Source organism: Glandiceps talaboti, chromosome 3 (genome assembly GCF_964340395.1).
Source record: "Glandiceps talaboti chromosome 3, keGlaTala1.1, whole genome shotgun sequence".
NCBI classification, from domain to species: Eukaryota; Metazoa; Hemichordata; class Enteropneusta; family Spengelidae; genus Glandiceps; species Glandiceps talaboti.
Window position 1 is genome coordinate 10,241,250 of NC_135551.1, and position 17,937 is coordinate 10,259,186.

Consider the following 17,937-nt stretch of genomic DNA (forward strand, 5'->3'; position numbering starts at 1 on the left):
TCTGTCTGTCTGTCTGTCTGCCTGCCTGCCTGCCTGCCTGCCTGCCTGCCTGCCTGCCTGCCTGCCTGCCTGCCTGCCTGCCTGCCTGCCTGCCTGCCTGCCTGCCTGCCTGCCTGCCTGCCTGCCTGTCTGTCTGTCTGTCTGTCTGTCTGTGCATGAATTTGTATATGTATGGAATACAAGATGTATGTATGTATGTATGTATGTATGTATGTATGTATGTATGTATGTATGTATGTACACACACATATACATGTATATATACACACATACAGGTTAAACATTGGTATGATTATATTACCTCTCAAATTTCATATGTTTCATTTTAAGAATAGTAAAATAAAAATTACTATGTGTTATAACCAATGTGTGCTGGGTCATATTGCGTATAGCACGGATTATGTTTTATAATTAGACTATGAGGTCGTTAAGTTATATATCAGTTGAGTATCCATTAACATTACGCGGGTAGACAAATTGCAGTGGGGAACATTACTTTGTCATACACGTTTTCAGCCACAGCCACGAATGCTTCATCAAACAGTTATGGCGACTAATGTATAATGAAATTATCTCAAAATGTGTGTAACTTTGTCGGAGGATTAAAATGACAATCAAATGCTTTTTTTTTATGATTACCTTGCTTAGTTGACAATGTCACGTTTTACTACAGTTGCAATAAATTGTCTAAAATATATACACAGCATGATGGGTTATATCACATTGCTAGATCTTAGACCACGTGGAGTAATGATAGATGAACGGTTAGAGTGGTTGGTTTGCGTTTTGGTATGATTCCAGCCTCGCGTTTGCCGTTTGTTTCTGAATGGCTAAAGTTCTTGGTCAGGATTTGAACTACGAGTGTGCTCCGGCCAGTCAACCCAGCTGTATAATTAGGGACCTGGTAGGGTAGAGGTTGCAATGTGAATAATTTAATCACATATACTTATAGAGGCTGCAATAAATCGCATGCCCCTAAGGAGTTGCGGAAGTATAAAGTCCTGGGGTAATAACTGTAAAGCGCATGCAGAAAGCACACGCAGAGAAAACTAACATTACTATAATATAATTATTGTGTGCACCACAAGCAATGCATGTGTATTTATCTATTGTTAGGTTTTACCTAACAACATGAGTTTAAAGAAATCGGTCTTGCATAGCTACTGTAAGGTGCGTGTGATATATGCAAGAACTGGCTGAAGTTTGATAATTAATCCCTGACAGTCAAGTTCATAAAAGAAGACTTGCACCTGGTAATATGGAAGTAGACACTTGAATGAAGTCATTATGTATTACAGTTTTTGAAATTGCAGTAAACCGCGATATTTTACCACAGGTATAGCCTCAATTGTCACACTTGATGCGATTACACAGTGAAACTAATTGACCTGAGTACGTATTATATAACATACCAATTTTGTACCAGGTTTGAACGAGAAATAGATATTACATGCCACCGAAATTATGTATAGCGGACGGAGGGACGCACTGAGCATATTGCAATAGCCCCTCCCCCTCCTTCGAGGGGCTAATAAGAAAATAAGACAATAAAAATGAGTGAATGTGCGTGATGGATACATTTTATCTAAGACTACCACAGATTTGATGTTAGATAATGTAGGATAATTAACACTGACAAAATTCGCCCTGTCTTCTGATTGATATTCTATAGTATTCCTGAAGACCCAAAAACATGACGTCAATGGTATTGCTGCCACTCCTGGCCGCTGTGCTCTTTGCAAGACCATTTGCATCAGGTATGTTTAACATAAAAAGACATTGTATGCACTACTAGTATACATGTATATAGTGATACAGTCACATAAACGTTCTTTATAGATAGTTCATAAAACACAATTCCAGTGTTTTGCGATCGTTTTAGTTAGGAAGTTATGGCTCTCCTAAAAGAGCTGTCAACATGCCTTTTAAAAAGCTCTGCGGTCATTAACAGTTAGAATGGCAATTTGTGACATTATGCATGTTGTAGCAACTCAGTGTTCACTTTAAGCTTATGTGTAAATCGTATTGGGGACGTTCACTAGCACTGACGGCTTTCTGAAGGTGAACGCTTTTTTTTGATAGTATGTTGAGGTAACTTTAGAGTTCAGCAACTTGATTGGTTTAATCGGTTAGTATTTCCTAGGAAGAATTTTGCTTAATATTATCTCTTATCCTGATTCCTGGTTTTGTGCTTGCTTTCCGGGGACCACTCCTGCCATCGCATCGCCACATCACTGTTGGGCACATAACCAGTTGCAATTGGTGAGTACTACACACAAGTAATGATACCTGAAAACGCGACGTTGGCGTTGCAAGCTGACCATTTTTTTTAATGCGTCATAACTTGCAGCAAAACGTATTTACGGACGTTGCCTTCAATCTGAGATAACTATAGATTCACCAATTTGGACGGATAAACACCATTTGTTCTGTTAATTAACATGTAATTGTTTAGTTACTGCTACAGTTTTCAACGGCACAGTGAATATTTGCTTCTTTTTCCTCAAACTGTTTTTACCGTTCAAAGCTAGCTGCAACTGAACATTTGAATTTGTTGTTAGATACAGTAACTTACTCGAAATATTACGCATCCTGAAAAGTATTTAATCATCTGTAGAAGAACGTATATTGTTGTGGCTGTATACATTATAAATAAAATCGAATTGATTTTTACGTCTGCATCCAAAAATCAGAGCCATCAACGACGATCACGTAGCAAACCTGTTATTACAATACTAATGGATAAGATCAACCACTGATTAGCATGTACAGAATCGGATTACTGGTATTTTAACACTTTTCAGTGAATATATTACGGTTGTCTGATCGAAAAATGATACTGCAATTACAAACTAGTGCAGTTTTAACGTGGTGACAGATTCAAAACCGAGCTTTCGCCGACGATTTAAACTTGTCATTACGCCACCTACGGATACAATGGGTTTTTTAAAATAAGTAACTGACACATTTTTAGTAAATGTACAGCTGGTTACCTGATGAAAAAGTAATCCCAGTTGCAGCTAGCAGTTTTAAAGTCATGTCTTGATAATAATGACTGTTTATCCTGTCCATCAAACCAGGTCCTACATTGATTGGTGTTACCGATGAACATTCATTGGTGACAAGATCCGTCGGTTTTGGCGGGAAATGGAGTCCTGTTGCAAACAGTTGCTGCGTAACAAGCGTTGCTGTAATGAGTGACGGTTCATTGGTTGGTGTAGGCGTAGAGGGCGCTCTTTACACAAAGACGTCACTGACTACTGGTGAATGGACAGGCCCAATTGAGGGCAGCTGTTGCGTTACGGATGTCTCTGTCATGTCAGATGGCACAATCATTGCTGTGTCAGATAAGAGTAAATTGATGTATCGTTCAGACCTGACAAGTAAGTGGGTCACTGCAAAGAAGCCTAGAGGAGTGGTTATGGTAGATGCGTACAACGATGGCAGAATTATTGGCGTTTCAACGAGTGGTACCATGAAAGTACGAGATGATCTGAACAGTCCCTGGGAGACACTGAAAAGCAAGAGTTTCAAGGCCTCTGATCTCGCTGTCCAACCAAATGGTAGAATACTTGGTATTCAAAAGGGAACGTGTGGCGTGTATGTCTATAACGATGATACTACTGAATGGACTTCTGAGCTAACTGAGAGTGAATGTGTAATATCGATCACTGCTCCCGGTAACTCTGGTAAGTTGAAGACTGCTTAGTCATGATTGATTTAAGAATTCCTAATTCTAAATAACGACAAGATATACACATCTAACAAATGTAGATTTAATTGTCTTTACATGTGCATTGAGCAACGGAAGCTGTAATTTAACCAATATCTAATCATTTCTCATATTTATATACGTTTGCAAACAAACAAACCAACAAACAAACAAACAAACAAACAAACAAACTAGCTAACAAACGTACACACACTTGCACATGCATGCATGCATGCATACATACATACATACATACATACATGCTTACGCATACATACATACATACATACATACATACATACATACACATACATACATACATACACACACATACATACATACATACATACATACATACATACATACATACATACTCGTGAGGTTCAATATAACGTCAACAAATCACTGTGTTATCATTTCAGATGCTTTGGAAGAACCAGTGACTACCCCTGCACCAGAACCAGTAGTAACTGAAAAGGTAGAAACTCCAGAACCACCCACTCAGGCACCACCCACTCAGGCACCACCCACTCAGCCGCCAGCCACTCTGCCACCAGCCACTCTGCCACCGGAGCCTGAACAGGAGGACGAAAGTATGTCTTTACACTTTAATATCAGAATAATTAGCTTGCATTATATTGAACGCTTTGATGTATGTATCATAGAGCATGGTTAAAATGGCGTACCAAGTCACAGGGGAAGGGTTAAATCGAATATTGAATGGATATAGGGCTGGCTACATAAAGTAAAAGGTGTATTCATGCACAAAAACAGTTCGACATGACCCATTGTACTTCATCATGTTATTTTCCGACGTGTCAGTGAACGGTATTTCTGGTACTAAGAGCTTTATTAAAATGGGAGAAAGAAGATCGGTGATTGTAAACACTCACACACGTGTTATCTTTTAAGTAAAAGTGTTCGACGCCTATTTTAGCAATTTGAATTCACTATCTCTTCATCTAGATTTCACTTTTTAGTAACAATGGTAGTCGAATTAAGTTGATATACAAGGTCGGAGTAGGCCAACACGCATCATTAATTTTGTAATAGGATCGTTTTAGAACATGAAAAACAAACATATGATGTCATAGTCCTTTAATGGTAAGGAATATAATGATTTGTGTCGTTCTGTGACCATTGTTCTATATTTATTAACTGTTGTCTTTGCATTTAATAGTCAAATGTGAAAACAAAGAATAGCGCATGATGTAAATACTGCTACCAAGCATTAAAACTATTTTCTCGTGTGTTTTAGTGGTTCTGTTTGGTGTTGGAACAGACAATCTGATTTATAGTCGAAGTGGTCGTAACGGTGTCTGGGAAGGCCCTATTCCAAGTACTTGCTGTGTTTTGTCCATGACCGTTCTGCATGATGGATCAATAGTTGGTGTAGGTATGGACAACAAATTGTATACAAAGGCCGACGTCTATGCAATATGGCAGGGACCAACAGCCAACAGTTGCTGCGTGACTGACGTCACATCACTCTCAGACGGTACATTGGTCGGTATTGGTTTGAATGGCAATCTGTGGACGCGTGCCGGTGCAGAAGGCACCTGGGCAGGTCCAGTAGCAAACAGCTGCTGCGTGAAGTCCATATCTACGTTACCAAGTGGCGTGATACTCGGTGTTGGAATGAATGGTAAACTGTACAGCCGTCCTGGAGTGCAGGGAACTTGGTCCAAAGTTGATGACAACGGTGTCGTCTCTGATATTACTATTAATGAGGATGGTAATGTTATTGGTATTGGTACCACATGTGGCCTTTGGGAGAGAGAAGTTTACACCCAGTCTTGGGAAGGCGAAATACCTAACAGTAGATGTGTCGTTTCAGCTTCGTTCGTCGATAAATGTAAGTTAAATAAAGCAAACACAAAAAACGTAACAAATCAAACAAACAAACAAACAAACAAACAAACAAACAAACAGAAATAATCAAGCCAGCACTCACAAACACTTGCGTGAAAGCCTGATCATACAAAACATGCAGTGTTTCAGCAGCCTTATATGTAACACTTTTTCTGCAAAAGAATAAGCACCGATACGCATTTTTGCATAGCTCAGTCACATTCAATTCATTACGAATAATGCGCTGAATTTATTTCACTTCTTAAAACTTGTAACATGTTTAATCAATGTATAATTTTGTCATTATTCTATCCCTCTCACACAGCTTTCCTTAAACAAGAACAACCACCCGTAATAGGTATAGTATAAATTTCCTTATTAGAAAATATTACTTTTGTGTAATTTAATTGTAGGTGTTGATATCTCATGAATGTTCGGTTGTAATGTACGATTGAAAATGTGTGTTGAAAAGAATGCGAAACTCGGTCTGTCTGTCTGTCTGTCTGTCTGTCTGTCTGTCTGTCTCTCTGTCTCGCTCTCTCGCTCTCTCTCTCTCTCTCTCTCTCTCTCTCTTCTCTCTCTCTCTCTCTCTCTCTCTCTCTCTCTCTCTCTCTCTCTCTCTCTCTCTCTCTCTCTCTCTCTCTCTCTCTCTCTCTCTCTCTACGTGTAACCTAAATGGCCGTTGTCACGACGTAGGTCACGGGTTTTTTTTCGGGTGAATGAAGAAAATATTGGAGAAAAACATAATTATGCCAGCGCCAGTCATATCAAAGAAAAATAGTAGAAAGTAATGGTGATTTTTAATGTTTTGACTCATATTTCAAACCAGCAGAACAAATGACTAAGACACGCGTTGTAGTGACATAGACGCATATTGTTGTGACGTAGAACGACAAGAGTTTATATTCCATATTTTTTGTTCTAAATGGCTAGTGCATCATACAATATTCAGTAAATGGTTATATAGTTATCCTGAATAAGAAGTGTTTACGATATATCAAGACAATCGTGACTTCAATTTTTCCTGAGTGGGGATGCATATCATTATCTTACTAGTATAAATTTGATCGTGTGGAATACCAGCTTAGTAAAATATGTTTTATCTCTGTGTTGTTGTATACAGCACTATACGGCGTTGGAACTGATAACAAAATTTACACGCGAAATGCGATTGAAGGTATCTGGGAAGGTCCTCTTCCTGACACCTGTTGTGTGAAGGCAATGACGGTGCTACAAGACGGAACCATTGTAGGTGTGGGTATGGGAAATAATCTCTGGACCAAGACTGACATCAATGCTGCATGGCAAGGACCAATTGCTGGCAGTTGCTGCGTAACAGATGTCACCGTATTGCCAGATGGCTCACTTCTTGGTATTGGTACGGGACTTAACTTGTGGACACGTCCTGGCGTCCAAGGTACCTGGAGTGGTCCAGTACCAAACAGCTGTTGTGTGAAGTCCGTGTCTGTTTTACCGAATGGTATGATAATTGGTGTTGGTACTGGTGGTAAATTATGGAGTCGTCCTGGTGTGCAAGGAACTTGGACCAATGTTGATGGAAGTGGTGTCGTCTCGGATATCACTATAGGACCTGATGGTAACATTATTGGTATTGGTACTACATGTGGCCTGTTTGAAAGAGACAGTTATACTTCAGCCTGGCAGGGTGAAATAGCGAATAGCAGATGTGTTATTTCCGTCTCCTTTGTAGACAAATGTAAGTATGAGTAATTTTCATTTTGTTTCCAAAAATATCGTTATCACAGAAGCTAGTTACGTTATATTTACATTAAACGTAGTCACACTAAATCGCTAGTCTGTTATTCCTGAATGTTTTTCTTCGTTCAGCCAAGGAAAATACCCCAAATGTGCCTTTGTCACCACCACTCGTCCAGCGCCTCGTAGCGACAACCCTTAGCTCATGAGTATTTTCCGGCTGAATGAAGAAAAATATTGGAGAATAACATCATTGTACCAGCGCCAGTGATATCAAAGAATAATCGGGGAAAGTAATGGCAATTTTGAACGTTTTGACTCATATTTCGAACACTGTCAGTAGAACCAGTGACGTAGACTCGCGTTGTCGTGATGTGAACAACCAGAGTATATACATATTTCTTATTTTTTGTTCAACTTGGCTCGTGCATGGTATGATACATTAAAAATCTTAGCTAGAGTAAGCTGTTCACAGTACTAAGTTAATTCACCTTTCAAAACAAAAGTTGTGATCATATATAGAAACACTTTATTTGATATGATATCCCTAAATAAAGCTTGTTAGCAAGGTTAACAGTAGTATGTGAAACCGAACGTTTCCACATTCATCATGTTTAGCAATTAAGAAACTGATACCCTCCCCCATACTTCCAATAACACTTTTATTATTTATTCAACTGCGAGTTAGTTTTGTTATACATTGTATATGTTTATCATCTACGGTATATATACATTGTAAAATTGTGCGATTTTAATTTGTAGAAGGATTAGAGAGTATAATTTTCATTATTATATTAAAGCTGAAAACAAACCAATTAAGCGCAAATTATTGGTAGTTGGAAAGCATCAGTTTATTATATAACTTGACTTTGGCCATTGACGTATACTTAATATTGCTGTGGTTAAACCACATGTAGTTACGATACGTTATACTACTATGTTTATGGTTAGTGCCTTAAGAGTCTAAATCCATTTTTTGGTGATTTCTTTTTTTCAATTTTAACAATTGAAAGTGTGAATTCTCATTTCTGAAAAGGTCAACCTTCATTCTGAAATGTAACTGTAAAAAACATGAATTAAAGCTGGCTCAGTGTCAAAAGCTTTAGGGCACAGTGAAAAAATTAATTATATTTGTTATTTTGAAAAATTTACATATTTCTCAAAAGACCCAATGATATTTTCCAATAGTCTGGTGTTTCTTTTCATCTCACCAAAAATTGTCCTGATTGAAGACAAATAGTGCAAAAAATATTGTGATTTTAATGTGACTTAGGGTCATATGGGCCTAGTGCCGGAATTGCTTTCTTGGCCTTTTTCACAAAACGGGATTTTTGGAGTTTAGACCCATATTTCAATTTTCCCGCTACAATATTCACCAACTAACGTTCACTTTTGGATATATATAATACTAGTGCAGCATGTAGTACATGTTCACCCATTATTTGTATACACCAGTTTATCGAGTTGGAAGCCAATTTCGTACACATTAATGTTATACTCTACTATGTAATAGAACATACACACTAATACACACAATTCAATATGATATTCATTACGATCCTACTAATGTACTGTTTATCTATTGAACCTAGCAAGCCTTGTGGAACAGGAAGCAGAGCCAGCAGGTAAGGGATATATATATATATATATATATATATATATATATATATATATATATATATATATATATATATATATATATATACTAGTTGTCTGTAGTTCAGTAGAATAACCTATTGTCCTTATTGTTGAATGGTCAGTTCAAAATTCACTACTTCATCTGTGGTATTTGTTGGTTTCCACTTCATCATTATTCTCATTATTAATTTGTAATACAGCGATATTGCCCTTTTGTTTACATATGTAGTAAGCATGTATTTATTCAGGATTTATACCAGCAACGGACACGAACTATTGAATAATGTTGCTACGAATAAGCATATTCGCCATGCACTATGCATGCTCGCTTGATATTAGGAAAAGTTATAGTCTAGTTCCTGGCGATTGTATTCCGATTATACACAAGCATTATCTTCATACTACGTCTAGACAACACCATTGCTCAAGGCATTAAATAGTTCAACCCCAATGTCAATAGTAACCCATCACAAATTGACAGGCTGTCGTCATCGCACATTAATATTCATTTGATACAACTGTTTCAGTTTTGACTATGATATGCAAATATCCAACAAGGACTCCACCTCCAGTCTATTTAAACTAAAATCACTTGTGGACATGACAACGTCATCATGTTTATATGAACACTGTAGGGGAGGGGGAAGTAACTAAAGTTTCTCGGTAAACACGAGTTTTTCCTTTGAGTAGAATTAAAATGTGCCATTTTAAAAGTGTAGTGACTTGATACCCAGTATACATGGTCTTTGAAGACCGCATTCACAGCATTGTTCTATCATCATCGACTCATGTAGTTCTCTATGGTGTTGGAACTGATAACCAGATATACAGCCGTGGTGGCATACAAGGTACTTGGCAAGGTCCCATTCCGCACACATGCTGCGTCAAGAATGTGGTTGTTATGAAAGACGGAACCATTGTAGGTATAGGTATGGGAAATAATCTCTGGACCAAGACTGACATCAATGCTGCATGGCAAGGACCAGTTGCCGGCAGTTGCTGCGTAACCGACGTCGTTGAATTGGCAGATGGCTCACTTCTTGGTATTGGTACGGGACTTAACTTGTGGACACGTCCTGGCGTCCAAGGTACCTGGAGTGGTCCAGTACCAAACAGCTGTTGTGTCAAGTCCGTGTCTGTTTTACCGAATGGTATGATAATTGGTGTTGGTACTGGTGGTACATTATGGAGCCGTCCTGGTGTGCAAGGAACTTGGACCAATGTTGATAGAAGTGGGGTCGTCTCGGAGATCACCATTGGACCTGATGGTAACATTATTGGTATTGGTACTACATGTGGCCTGTGGGAGAGAAACAGTTATACTTCAGCCTGGCAGGGTGAAATAGCGAGTAGCAGATGTGTGACAGCTGTTTCCTTCGTTGAAACACGTAAGTACATGTATGATTAATTTGTCATTTATTCTCGTGACAAGTGTAAATGTTGTGTTTGTATCATTAAACTCATAGAGCTGAATGATGTAGGTACATAGGGCTGGTCCTTTCTATCTGTACAACGTCGAGGACTACATTAATGTATGCAAATTTCCTTGAAATCAGAAAGGGCTCATTTAAATGTAAAACTTGAAGTTGGAGTTTTTGAATGGTAGATAGGTCTACGGCAGTCATCTATGCAAGTAAACCTCTTAACACAAATGTACTGATATATAGATAGACCAATTTGTGATTGTCAGAAGAACTATTTGAAGAAACACAACACAAAGAAACGACGGAAATGTACACTGTATACCATCAAGCATATCATACAGAGTTCATTATAATTGTGAAAAAAAACCATTTTGATATCACCTAATTAACGCATTTTGCTTGCCGTTCACTGTATAGGTATTTAACAAATTTCCTTATAAGTCCTATCTTTAAGATCACAATTGTTATAACATTAATTATAACACGTAAAAGAATTTGGTGATACGCCACAAGTATTGATCTCAGCATATTAATTTAGCATTAATGGTGTGTATCAAACCATCGCTGGTCTCCTTTATTCAGTCATCTTGACACTTTCTTCCCCATTTTTCCTTATTTTCGGTATGGACTCCAGCAACTATAGCCAAACCCGAAATTCAAGATGCAGGTATGGAACACATGTAATATAATTTTGTTGTATATATCAGCGTTTGTTTGTAAAGATGTGATTTGGGACCAAATTGTGGTACAAAAATAACTAAGATGTCACCTGACAACATACGACTTGAAATAAATATAGTAAAGTAAAACAGCCATTTTCAGATTCCGACCATCATGAGTGTGTCAGGTAATCAAAGACAGAACTAATTATATTTAATTGACAGAAAACACTCTAAGTTGTAGCACAAGCTGTGGAAGGGAATTATGTGAAAGTAAGTATGCGTTCTAATGTTACGGTATACAGTATTAGACGAACCACTGTTTCAGTTTTGACTTTGACATGCGAATATCCAGCCAGGGCTCCACCTCCAGTCTATTTAAACTAAAATCGCTTGGGGACATGGCAACGTCATCATGTTTATATAAACACTGTAGGGGGAGGGGGAGCAACTAAAGTTTCTCGGTAAACACGAGTTTTTCCTTTGAGTAGAATTAAAATGTGCCATTTTTAAAAGTGTAGTGACTTGATACCTAGTATACATGGTCTTTGAAGACCGCATTTACAACATTGTTCTATCATCATCGACTCATGTAGTTCTCTATGGTGTTGGAACTGATAACCAGATATACAGTCGTGGTGGTATACAAGGTACTTGGCAAGGTCCCATTCCTAGCACTTGCTGTGTCAAGAATATGGTTGTACTGAAAGACGGAACCATTGTAGGTATAGGTATGGGAAATAATCTCTGGACCAAGACTGACATCAATGCTGCATGGCAAGGACCAGTTGCCGGCAGTTGCTGCGTAACCGACGTCGTTGAATTGGCAGATGGCTCACTTCTTGGTATTGGTACGGGACTTAACTTGTGGACACGTCCTGGCGTCCAAGGTACCTGGAGTGGTCCAGTACCAAACAGCTGTTGTGTCAAGTCCGTGTCTGTTTTACCGAATGGTATGATAATTGGTGTTGGTACTGGTGGTACGTTATGGAGCCGTCCTGGTGTGCAAGGAACTTGGACCAATGTTGATAGAAGTGGTGTCGTCTCGGAGATCACCATTGGACCTGATGGTAACATTATTGGTATTGGTACTACATGTGGCCTGTGGGAAAGAGAGAGTTATACTTCAGCCTGGCAGGGTGAAATAGCGAGTAGCAGATGTGTGATAGCTGTTTCCTTCGTTGAAACACGTAAGTACATGTATGGTTATTTGTCATTTATTCTCGTGACAAGTGTAAATGTTGTGTTTGTATCATTAAACTCGATAGAGCCGAATGATGTAGGTACATAGGGCTGGTCCTTTCTATCTGTACAACGTGGAGGACTAATAATTTATATGGAAACTTCCTTGAAATCACAAAGGGCTGATATTTAAATGTAAAACTTTAAGTTGGACGTTTTAAATGGAAGATAGATCAACGGCAGTCATCTATACAAGTAAACCTCTTAACACAAATGTACTGATATATAGATAGACCAATTTGTGATTGTCAGAAGAACTATTTGAAGAAACACCTAATTAACACAGTTTGCTTGCCGTTCACTGTATAGGTATTTAACAAATTTCCTTCTAGGTCCTATCTTTAAAGTGTACATGCAAAGGTACATACTTTTTTTCGTAATTATGTTTATTTTGCCATAAAATAAAGGGAATTGGGTTCGTACGGTTAAATATTATGCGCATTGACTAGAAAAGTCGCAAAAATACTTGCCCCTTAATCCCCTGTGCTTCGCACCTCAGCCAGCCCAGGAAGGTGTCAAGCTTTCACGTGTTAAGAAGCCTTGTAAGTCCTTGTGTACTGTGTACCTATGAATTACTAATTACCTTCAAGCCCTTGTGTAATGTTTACTTATGAATTACTAATTAAGCTCGACGGAACATACTAGTTGTTGTACTTATTGTTACGGAATTCAACGGTAGTCTGAAAACACACGAAAATACTAGTTGCTGTACTTATTGTTACGGAATTCAACGGTAGCCTGAAAACACACGAAAATACTAGTTGTTGTACTTATTGTTACGGGATTCAAAGGTAGTCTGAAAACACCCGAAAATACTAGTTGCTGTACTTATTGTTACGGAATTCAACGGTAGCCTGAAAACACACGAAAATACTAGTTGTTGTACTTATTGTTACGGAATTCAACGGTAGTCTGAAAACACACGAAAATACTAGTTGTTGTACTTATTGTTACGGAATTCAACGGTAGTCTGAAAACACACGAAAATACTATAGCTAGTTGTTGTACTTATTGTTACGGAATTCAACGGTAGTCTGAAAACACCCGAAAATACTAGTTGTTTTACTTATTGTTACGGAATTCAACGGTATTCTGAGAACACACGAAAATACTAGTTGCTGTACTTATTGTTACGGAATTCAACGGTAGTCTGAAAACACACGAAAATACTAGTTGTTGTATTTATTGTTACGGAATTCAACGGTAGTCTGAAAACACACGAAAATACTAGTTGTTGTACTTATTGTTACGGAATTCAACGGTAGTCTGAAAACACACGAAAATACTAGTTGCTGTACTTATTGTTACGGAATTCAACGGTAGTCTGAAAACACACGAAAATACTAGTTGCTGTACTTATTGTTACGGAATTCAACGGTAGTCTGAAAACACACGAAAATGCTAGTTGTTGTACTTATTGTTACGGAATTCAACGGTAGCCTGAAAACATCCGAAAATGCTAGTTGCTGTACTTATTGTTACGGAATTCAACGGTAGTCTGAAAACACACGAAAATACTAGTTGCTGTACTTATTGTTACGGAATTCAACGGTAGTCTGAAAACACACGAAAATACTAGTTGCTGTACTTATTGTTACGGAATTCAACGGTAGTCTGAAAACACACGAAAATACTAGTTGTTGTATTTATTATTACGGAATTCAACGGTAGTCTGAAAACACACGAAAATACTATAGCTAGTTGTTGTACCCTAATAAATGTCGGTTATTTCGATACTGTCTTTTAAATAATTTACATCTGAACATAAATATATTTTGTGTATCAGTCTGACCCTGCTGCAAAGATGTTCAACCCTTCTGGAATTTAGTTACTGTATCTTGAACTTATTGTAATTATCAACGAAATCCTGGATAAATAAAGGATATTTTATAAGTCTCATTAAGTTGCGTTCCTTGGCTTTCACAACGTATTCTCTGCTAAATGTCGAATATCATAAGTAGAAAATGTTTAGTAATCTAGCTTTAAACGAGATGCACCCAAAAGATACGTAACTTTACCGTGCATTTTCCGCAAGCGTTCCGAAACAATAAATCTGTCAAAGAATGTAGTAATGTTGTAATTCTATCGAAGGTCGACACGGATGACGAGACTATATCGCTAGTTTCTCAAACGAAAAATGTCGGATATCAGATATTGATCGGAGTTTTCATTGGTTTAGAAAATGGAGAGTCTGCTTTAATTATGTCCCTGTTTTTCAAAACAACAAAACCTTTGCTGATCGTCTGATATACAATGAGTCTCACATCGTCTAATTTCAATGTTAGGCCAGGCGACTATGACATCATAAGTTCCCTATGCCACCATAAACTTAGCATTTCTCCGAAACTCGAGATACAAAGGTCATATAAATGTAGTATATTTTATGTGTCTATCATCGTTAGATTTAGACTAAAACACAAGCAAGACAGACTAGTCAAAGTTCAATACTAGTTTCACAAAAATGTGCAATTTTACATATGATGTATGAAGATATAGTGTAAAATAGGAAGTACAGTCCTCAGAACCAGACTAGTCTGTGTGCCTGTTGTACTATGAAGCATCCAGGGTTTTACCTCTATTTGAGTATGTCAACAATGTCGCGTGCCTTAGCGTCACTTTACATAAACAATACCTTGAATAGGCCTGATAACAGCATCTCTAGGATGTAAACAATAGGCTGGATGGTCTATGTTGCCGAACAAGACAGCAAGGCAAAGTCAGAAAACAATATTTAAACTTGTATGATGGACATAAAAACACATGTATAACATTGCATATAATGTGTACTAGCCAGGACAACATTTATCTGTGAAATTTACATCGAACAACACTTACCAAGCAGTGTCATTCAGTCTCTGTGGTTGACTACCGTCTTCCTCATTCCTTTCACTGTCAGAGGAACTATCACTACTGCTAGCGGCTGGTTTGAATGAATATGGCTGAATCACACCATCAAATGTTAAAGCCAGGGGTTTTTGCTCTAAGCTTGGGGAATCTGACCAATATTCAACGTCGGGTTCTGGCGAAAACGGGTTGTGAAGTTGACCTTCTAGTTCGACCATAATGGCTTTGCATGTAAAGATACACTGACAAAAGCGTTTGTGTTCCTGCATTGACGTCATAAAGTTCCAAACGCTGTCCTATTCATATGCAAATGAAGGTACTTACCTGAAGGTGCTCTGTGGCTGAGCCAAGAGTGCCTCATTTTTCGCGCAATTTCTCGTGTTAGAATTGTACCATTACGAACCCGATTTCCTTTATTTTTATGACAAAATAAACATATTTACGAAAAAAAGTATGTACCTTTGCTTGTACACTTTAAGATCACAATTGTTATAACATTAATTATAACACGTAAAAGAATTTGCTGATACGCCACAAGTATTAATCTCAGCATATTAATTTAGCATTAATGGTGTGTATCAAACCATCGCTGGTCTCCTCTATTCAGTCAACTTGACACTTTCTTCCCCATTTTTCCTTATTTTCGGTATGGACTCCAGCAACTATAGCCAAACCCGAAGTTCAAGAATCAGGTATGGAACATATGTAATATAATTTTGTTGTATATCAGCGTTTGTTTGTAAAGATGTGATTTGGAACCAAATTGTAGTACAAAAGTAAGTAAAATGTCACCTGACAACATACGTCTTGAAATAAATATAGTAAAGTAAAACAGCCATTTTCAGATTCCGACCATCATGAGTGTGTCAGGTAATCAAAGACAGAACTAATTATATTTAATTGACAGAAAACACTCTAAGTTGTAGCACAAGCTGTGGAAGGGAATTATGTGAAAGTAAGTATGCGTTCTAATGTTACGGTATACAGTATTTATAGACGAAACACCACTTAAAAGAAATCATGCCATGTCTCTCCCCTCAATGTCTCGCAAAAAACTTGTTATGCTTAAATAGTAAATTGTTTCCTATGAATACAAGAGGTCAATTGAACAGCAAACATTGCAAGAAAACTACGTCGATTTTTGACTTTTGATTCTGTAGCTCTTTATGGTATTGGTACTGACAACCAGATATACAGTCGGTCTGCTTTACAAGGTACTTGGCAAGGTCCCATTCCTAGCACTTGCTGTGTCAAGAATATGGTCGTACTGAAGGACGGAACCATTGTAGGTATAGGTATGGGAAATAATCTCTGGACCAAGACTGACATCAATGCTGCATGGCAAGGACCAGTTGCCGGCAGTTGCTGCGTAACCGACGTCGTTGAATTGGCAGATGGCTCACTTCTTGGTATTGGTACGGGACTTAACTTGTGGACACGTCCTGGCGTCCAAGGTACCTGGAGTGGTCCAGTACCAAACAGCTGTTGTGTCAAGTCCGTGTCTGTTTTACCGAATGGTATGATAATTGGTGTTGGTACTGGTGGTACATTATGGAGCCGTCCTGGTGTGCAAGGAACTTGGACCAATGTTGATAGAAGTGGTGTCGTCTCGGAGATCACCATTGGACCTGATGGTAACATTATTGGTATTGGTACTTCGTGTGGCCTGTTTGAAAGAGAGAGTTATACTTCAGCCTGGCAGGGTGAAATAGCGAGTAGCAGATGTGTGATAGCTGTTACCTATGCATAATATGTAAGTCAAACAGACTGTATATCTGTAAAGTAACAACAATTATGTATAATCTTTATATTGCCCTTTCAGTTTGAGTAACACTGTAAGTAGATACATGGAAGTAAATGCTCGTTCAAGTGGTTGGTATGCACTCTGTACATATTTTCTCAGACGTTCGTGTGTTGGTCGTCACTGTAGATAGCCTTAGTAAACAATACAATGTTTTACTACAGAAATCATTACAACGTTATTGTCAGAGGCATATATTTTATTATACTGTGACAATCATGTATGTGTTGCATCGGCATTCCTTTGCCGAACATTTTTAGTATCTTAGAAATTAAATAGGTTTACGTTTGCCTTGATTTTGAAATACAGTGTTATCAGTGCGGAATTGGTATTGTGTAAAGGAGAGGGGGGGGGGGATATATTTTGATCAATTTCAGATGCATATCTGTCCTAATGTTAGTATTTCATCATTCATTGTTTCCCTCTCATTCACTATACAGGAATGGTCCATGGCTGACGAAATCTTGAATTACTTTGTTCAGTTCCATTTAATGCAGGCCAATGTTTACTTTGTCTATTCCTGATCTTGAAAACTTCTCTTGCCGTAGTGCTTAGGCTTAAATATAACCACATGTGAAAGATATAGTAGTATAATATCTATCATAAGGACAAAAATACCTTTAAGTGAGAGACCAGTAGAATTTTGATGTCAATAATACTCTTTCGATGGCGAAGGAATGTAATATCAATTATCAATTGCCTTTTACACAAGTTATGAAATTCACTTTTAAGATAAGCGGTGGAGGTATATAAATTCCAAAGTGATGAATGACAGTATTGCACACTCTGCTACCTTATAGAATAAACGCTATAGAAAATCATACTTATCAGCAATAAAATGCTTGATAGCAGAAATGTGTCCGTTTTAATATTGAGAGAGAGAGAGAGAGAGAGAGAGAGAGAGAGAGAGAGAGAGAGAGAGAGAGAGAGAGAGAGAGAGAGAGAGAGAGAGAGAGAGAGAGAGAGAGAGAGAGAGAGAGAGAGACCACTGAACACTGTGAAGTCAGTGCATGAAGTCAGTGAATGGTTATTGTTCTCAGTCATATAACA

At 38.0% G+C, this 17,937-nt stretch overlaps 1 protein-coding gene across 1 annotated transcript; it reads left to right on the forward strand.

The window, feature by feature from the left end:
* The first annotated feature begins 1,892 nt into the window (after positions 1–1,892).
* On the forward strand, positions 1,893–17,705 carry LOC144433017 (uncharacterized). The gene is made up of 13 exons (XM_078121331.1): positions 1,893–1,950; positions 3,081–3,689; positions 4,135–4,305; positions 4,971–5,567; positions 5,889–5,921; positions 6,687–7,280; positions 8,872–8,904; positions 9,712–10,305; positions 10,976–11,008; positions 11,597–12,190; positions 15,746–15,778; positions 16,247–16,839; positions 17,328–17,705. Exons 1-12 carry the CDS (start codon positions 1,893–1,895, stop codon positions 16,834–16,836), a joined length of 3,939 nt encoding a protein of 1,312 aa, XP_077977457.1. The 3' UTR covers positions 16,837–16,839; positions 17,328–17,705.
* The last annotated feature ends 232 nt before the right edge of the window (positions 17,706–17,937 follow it).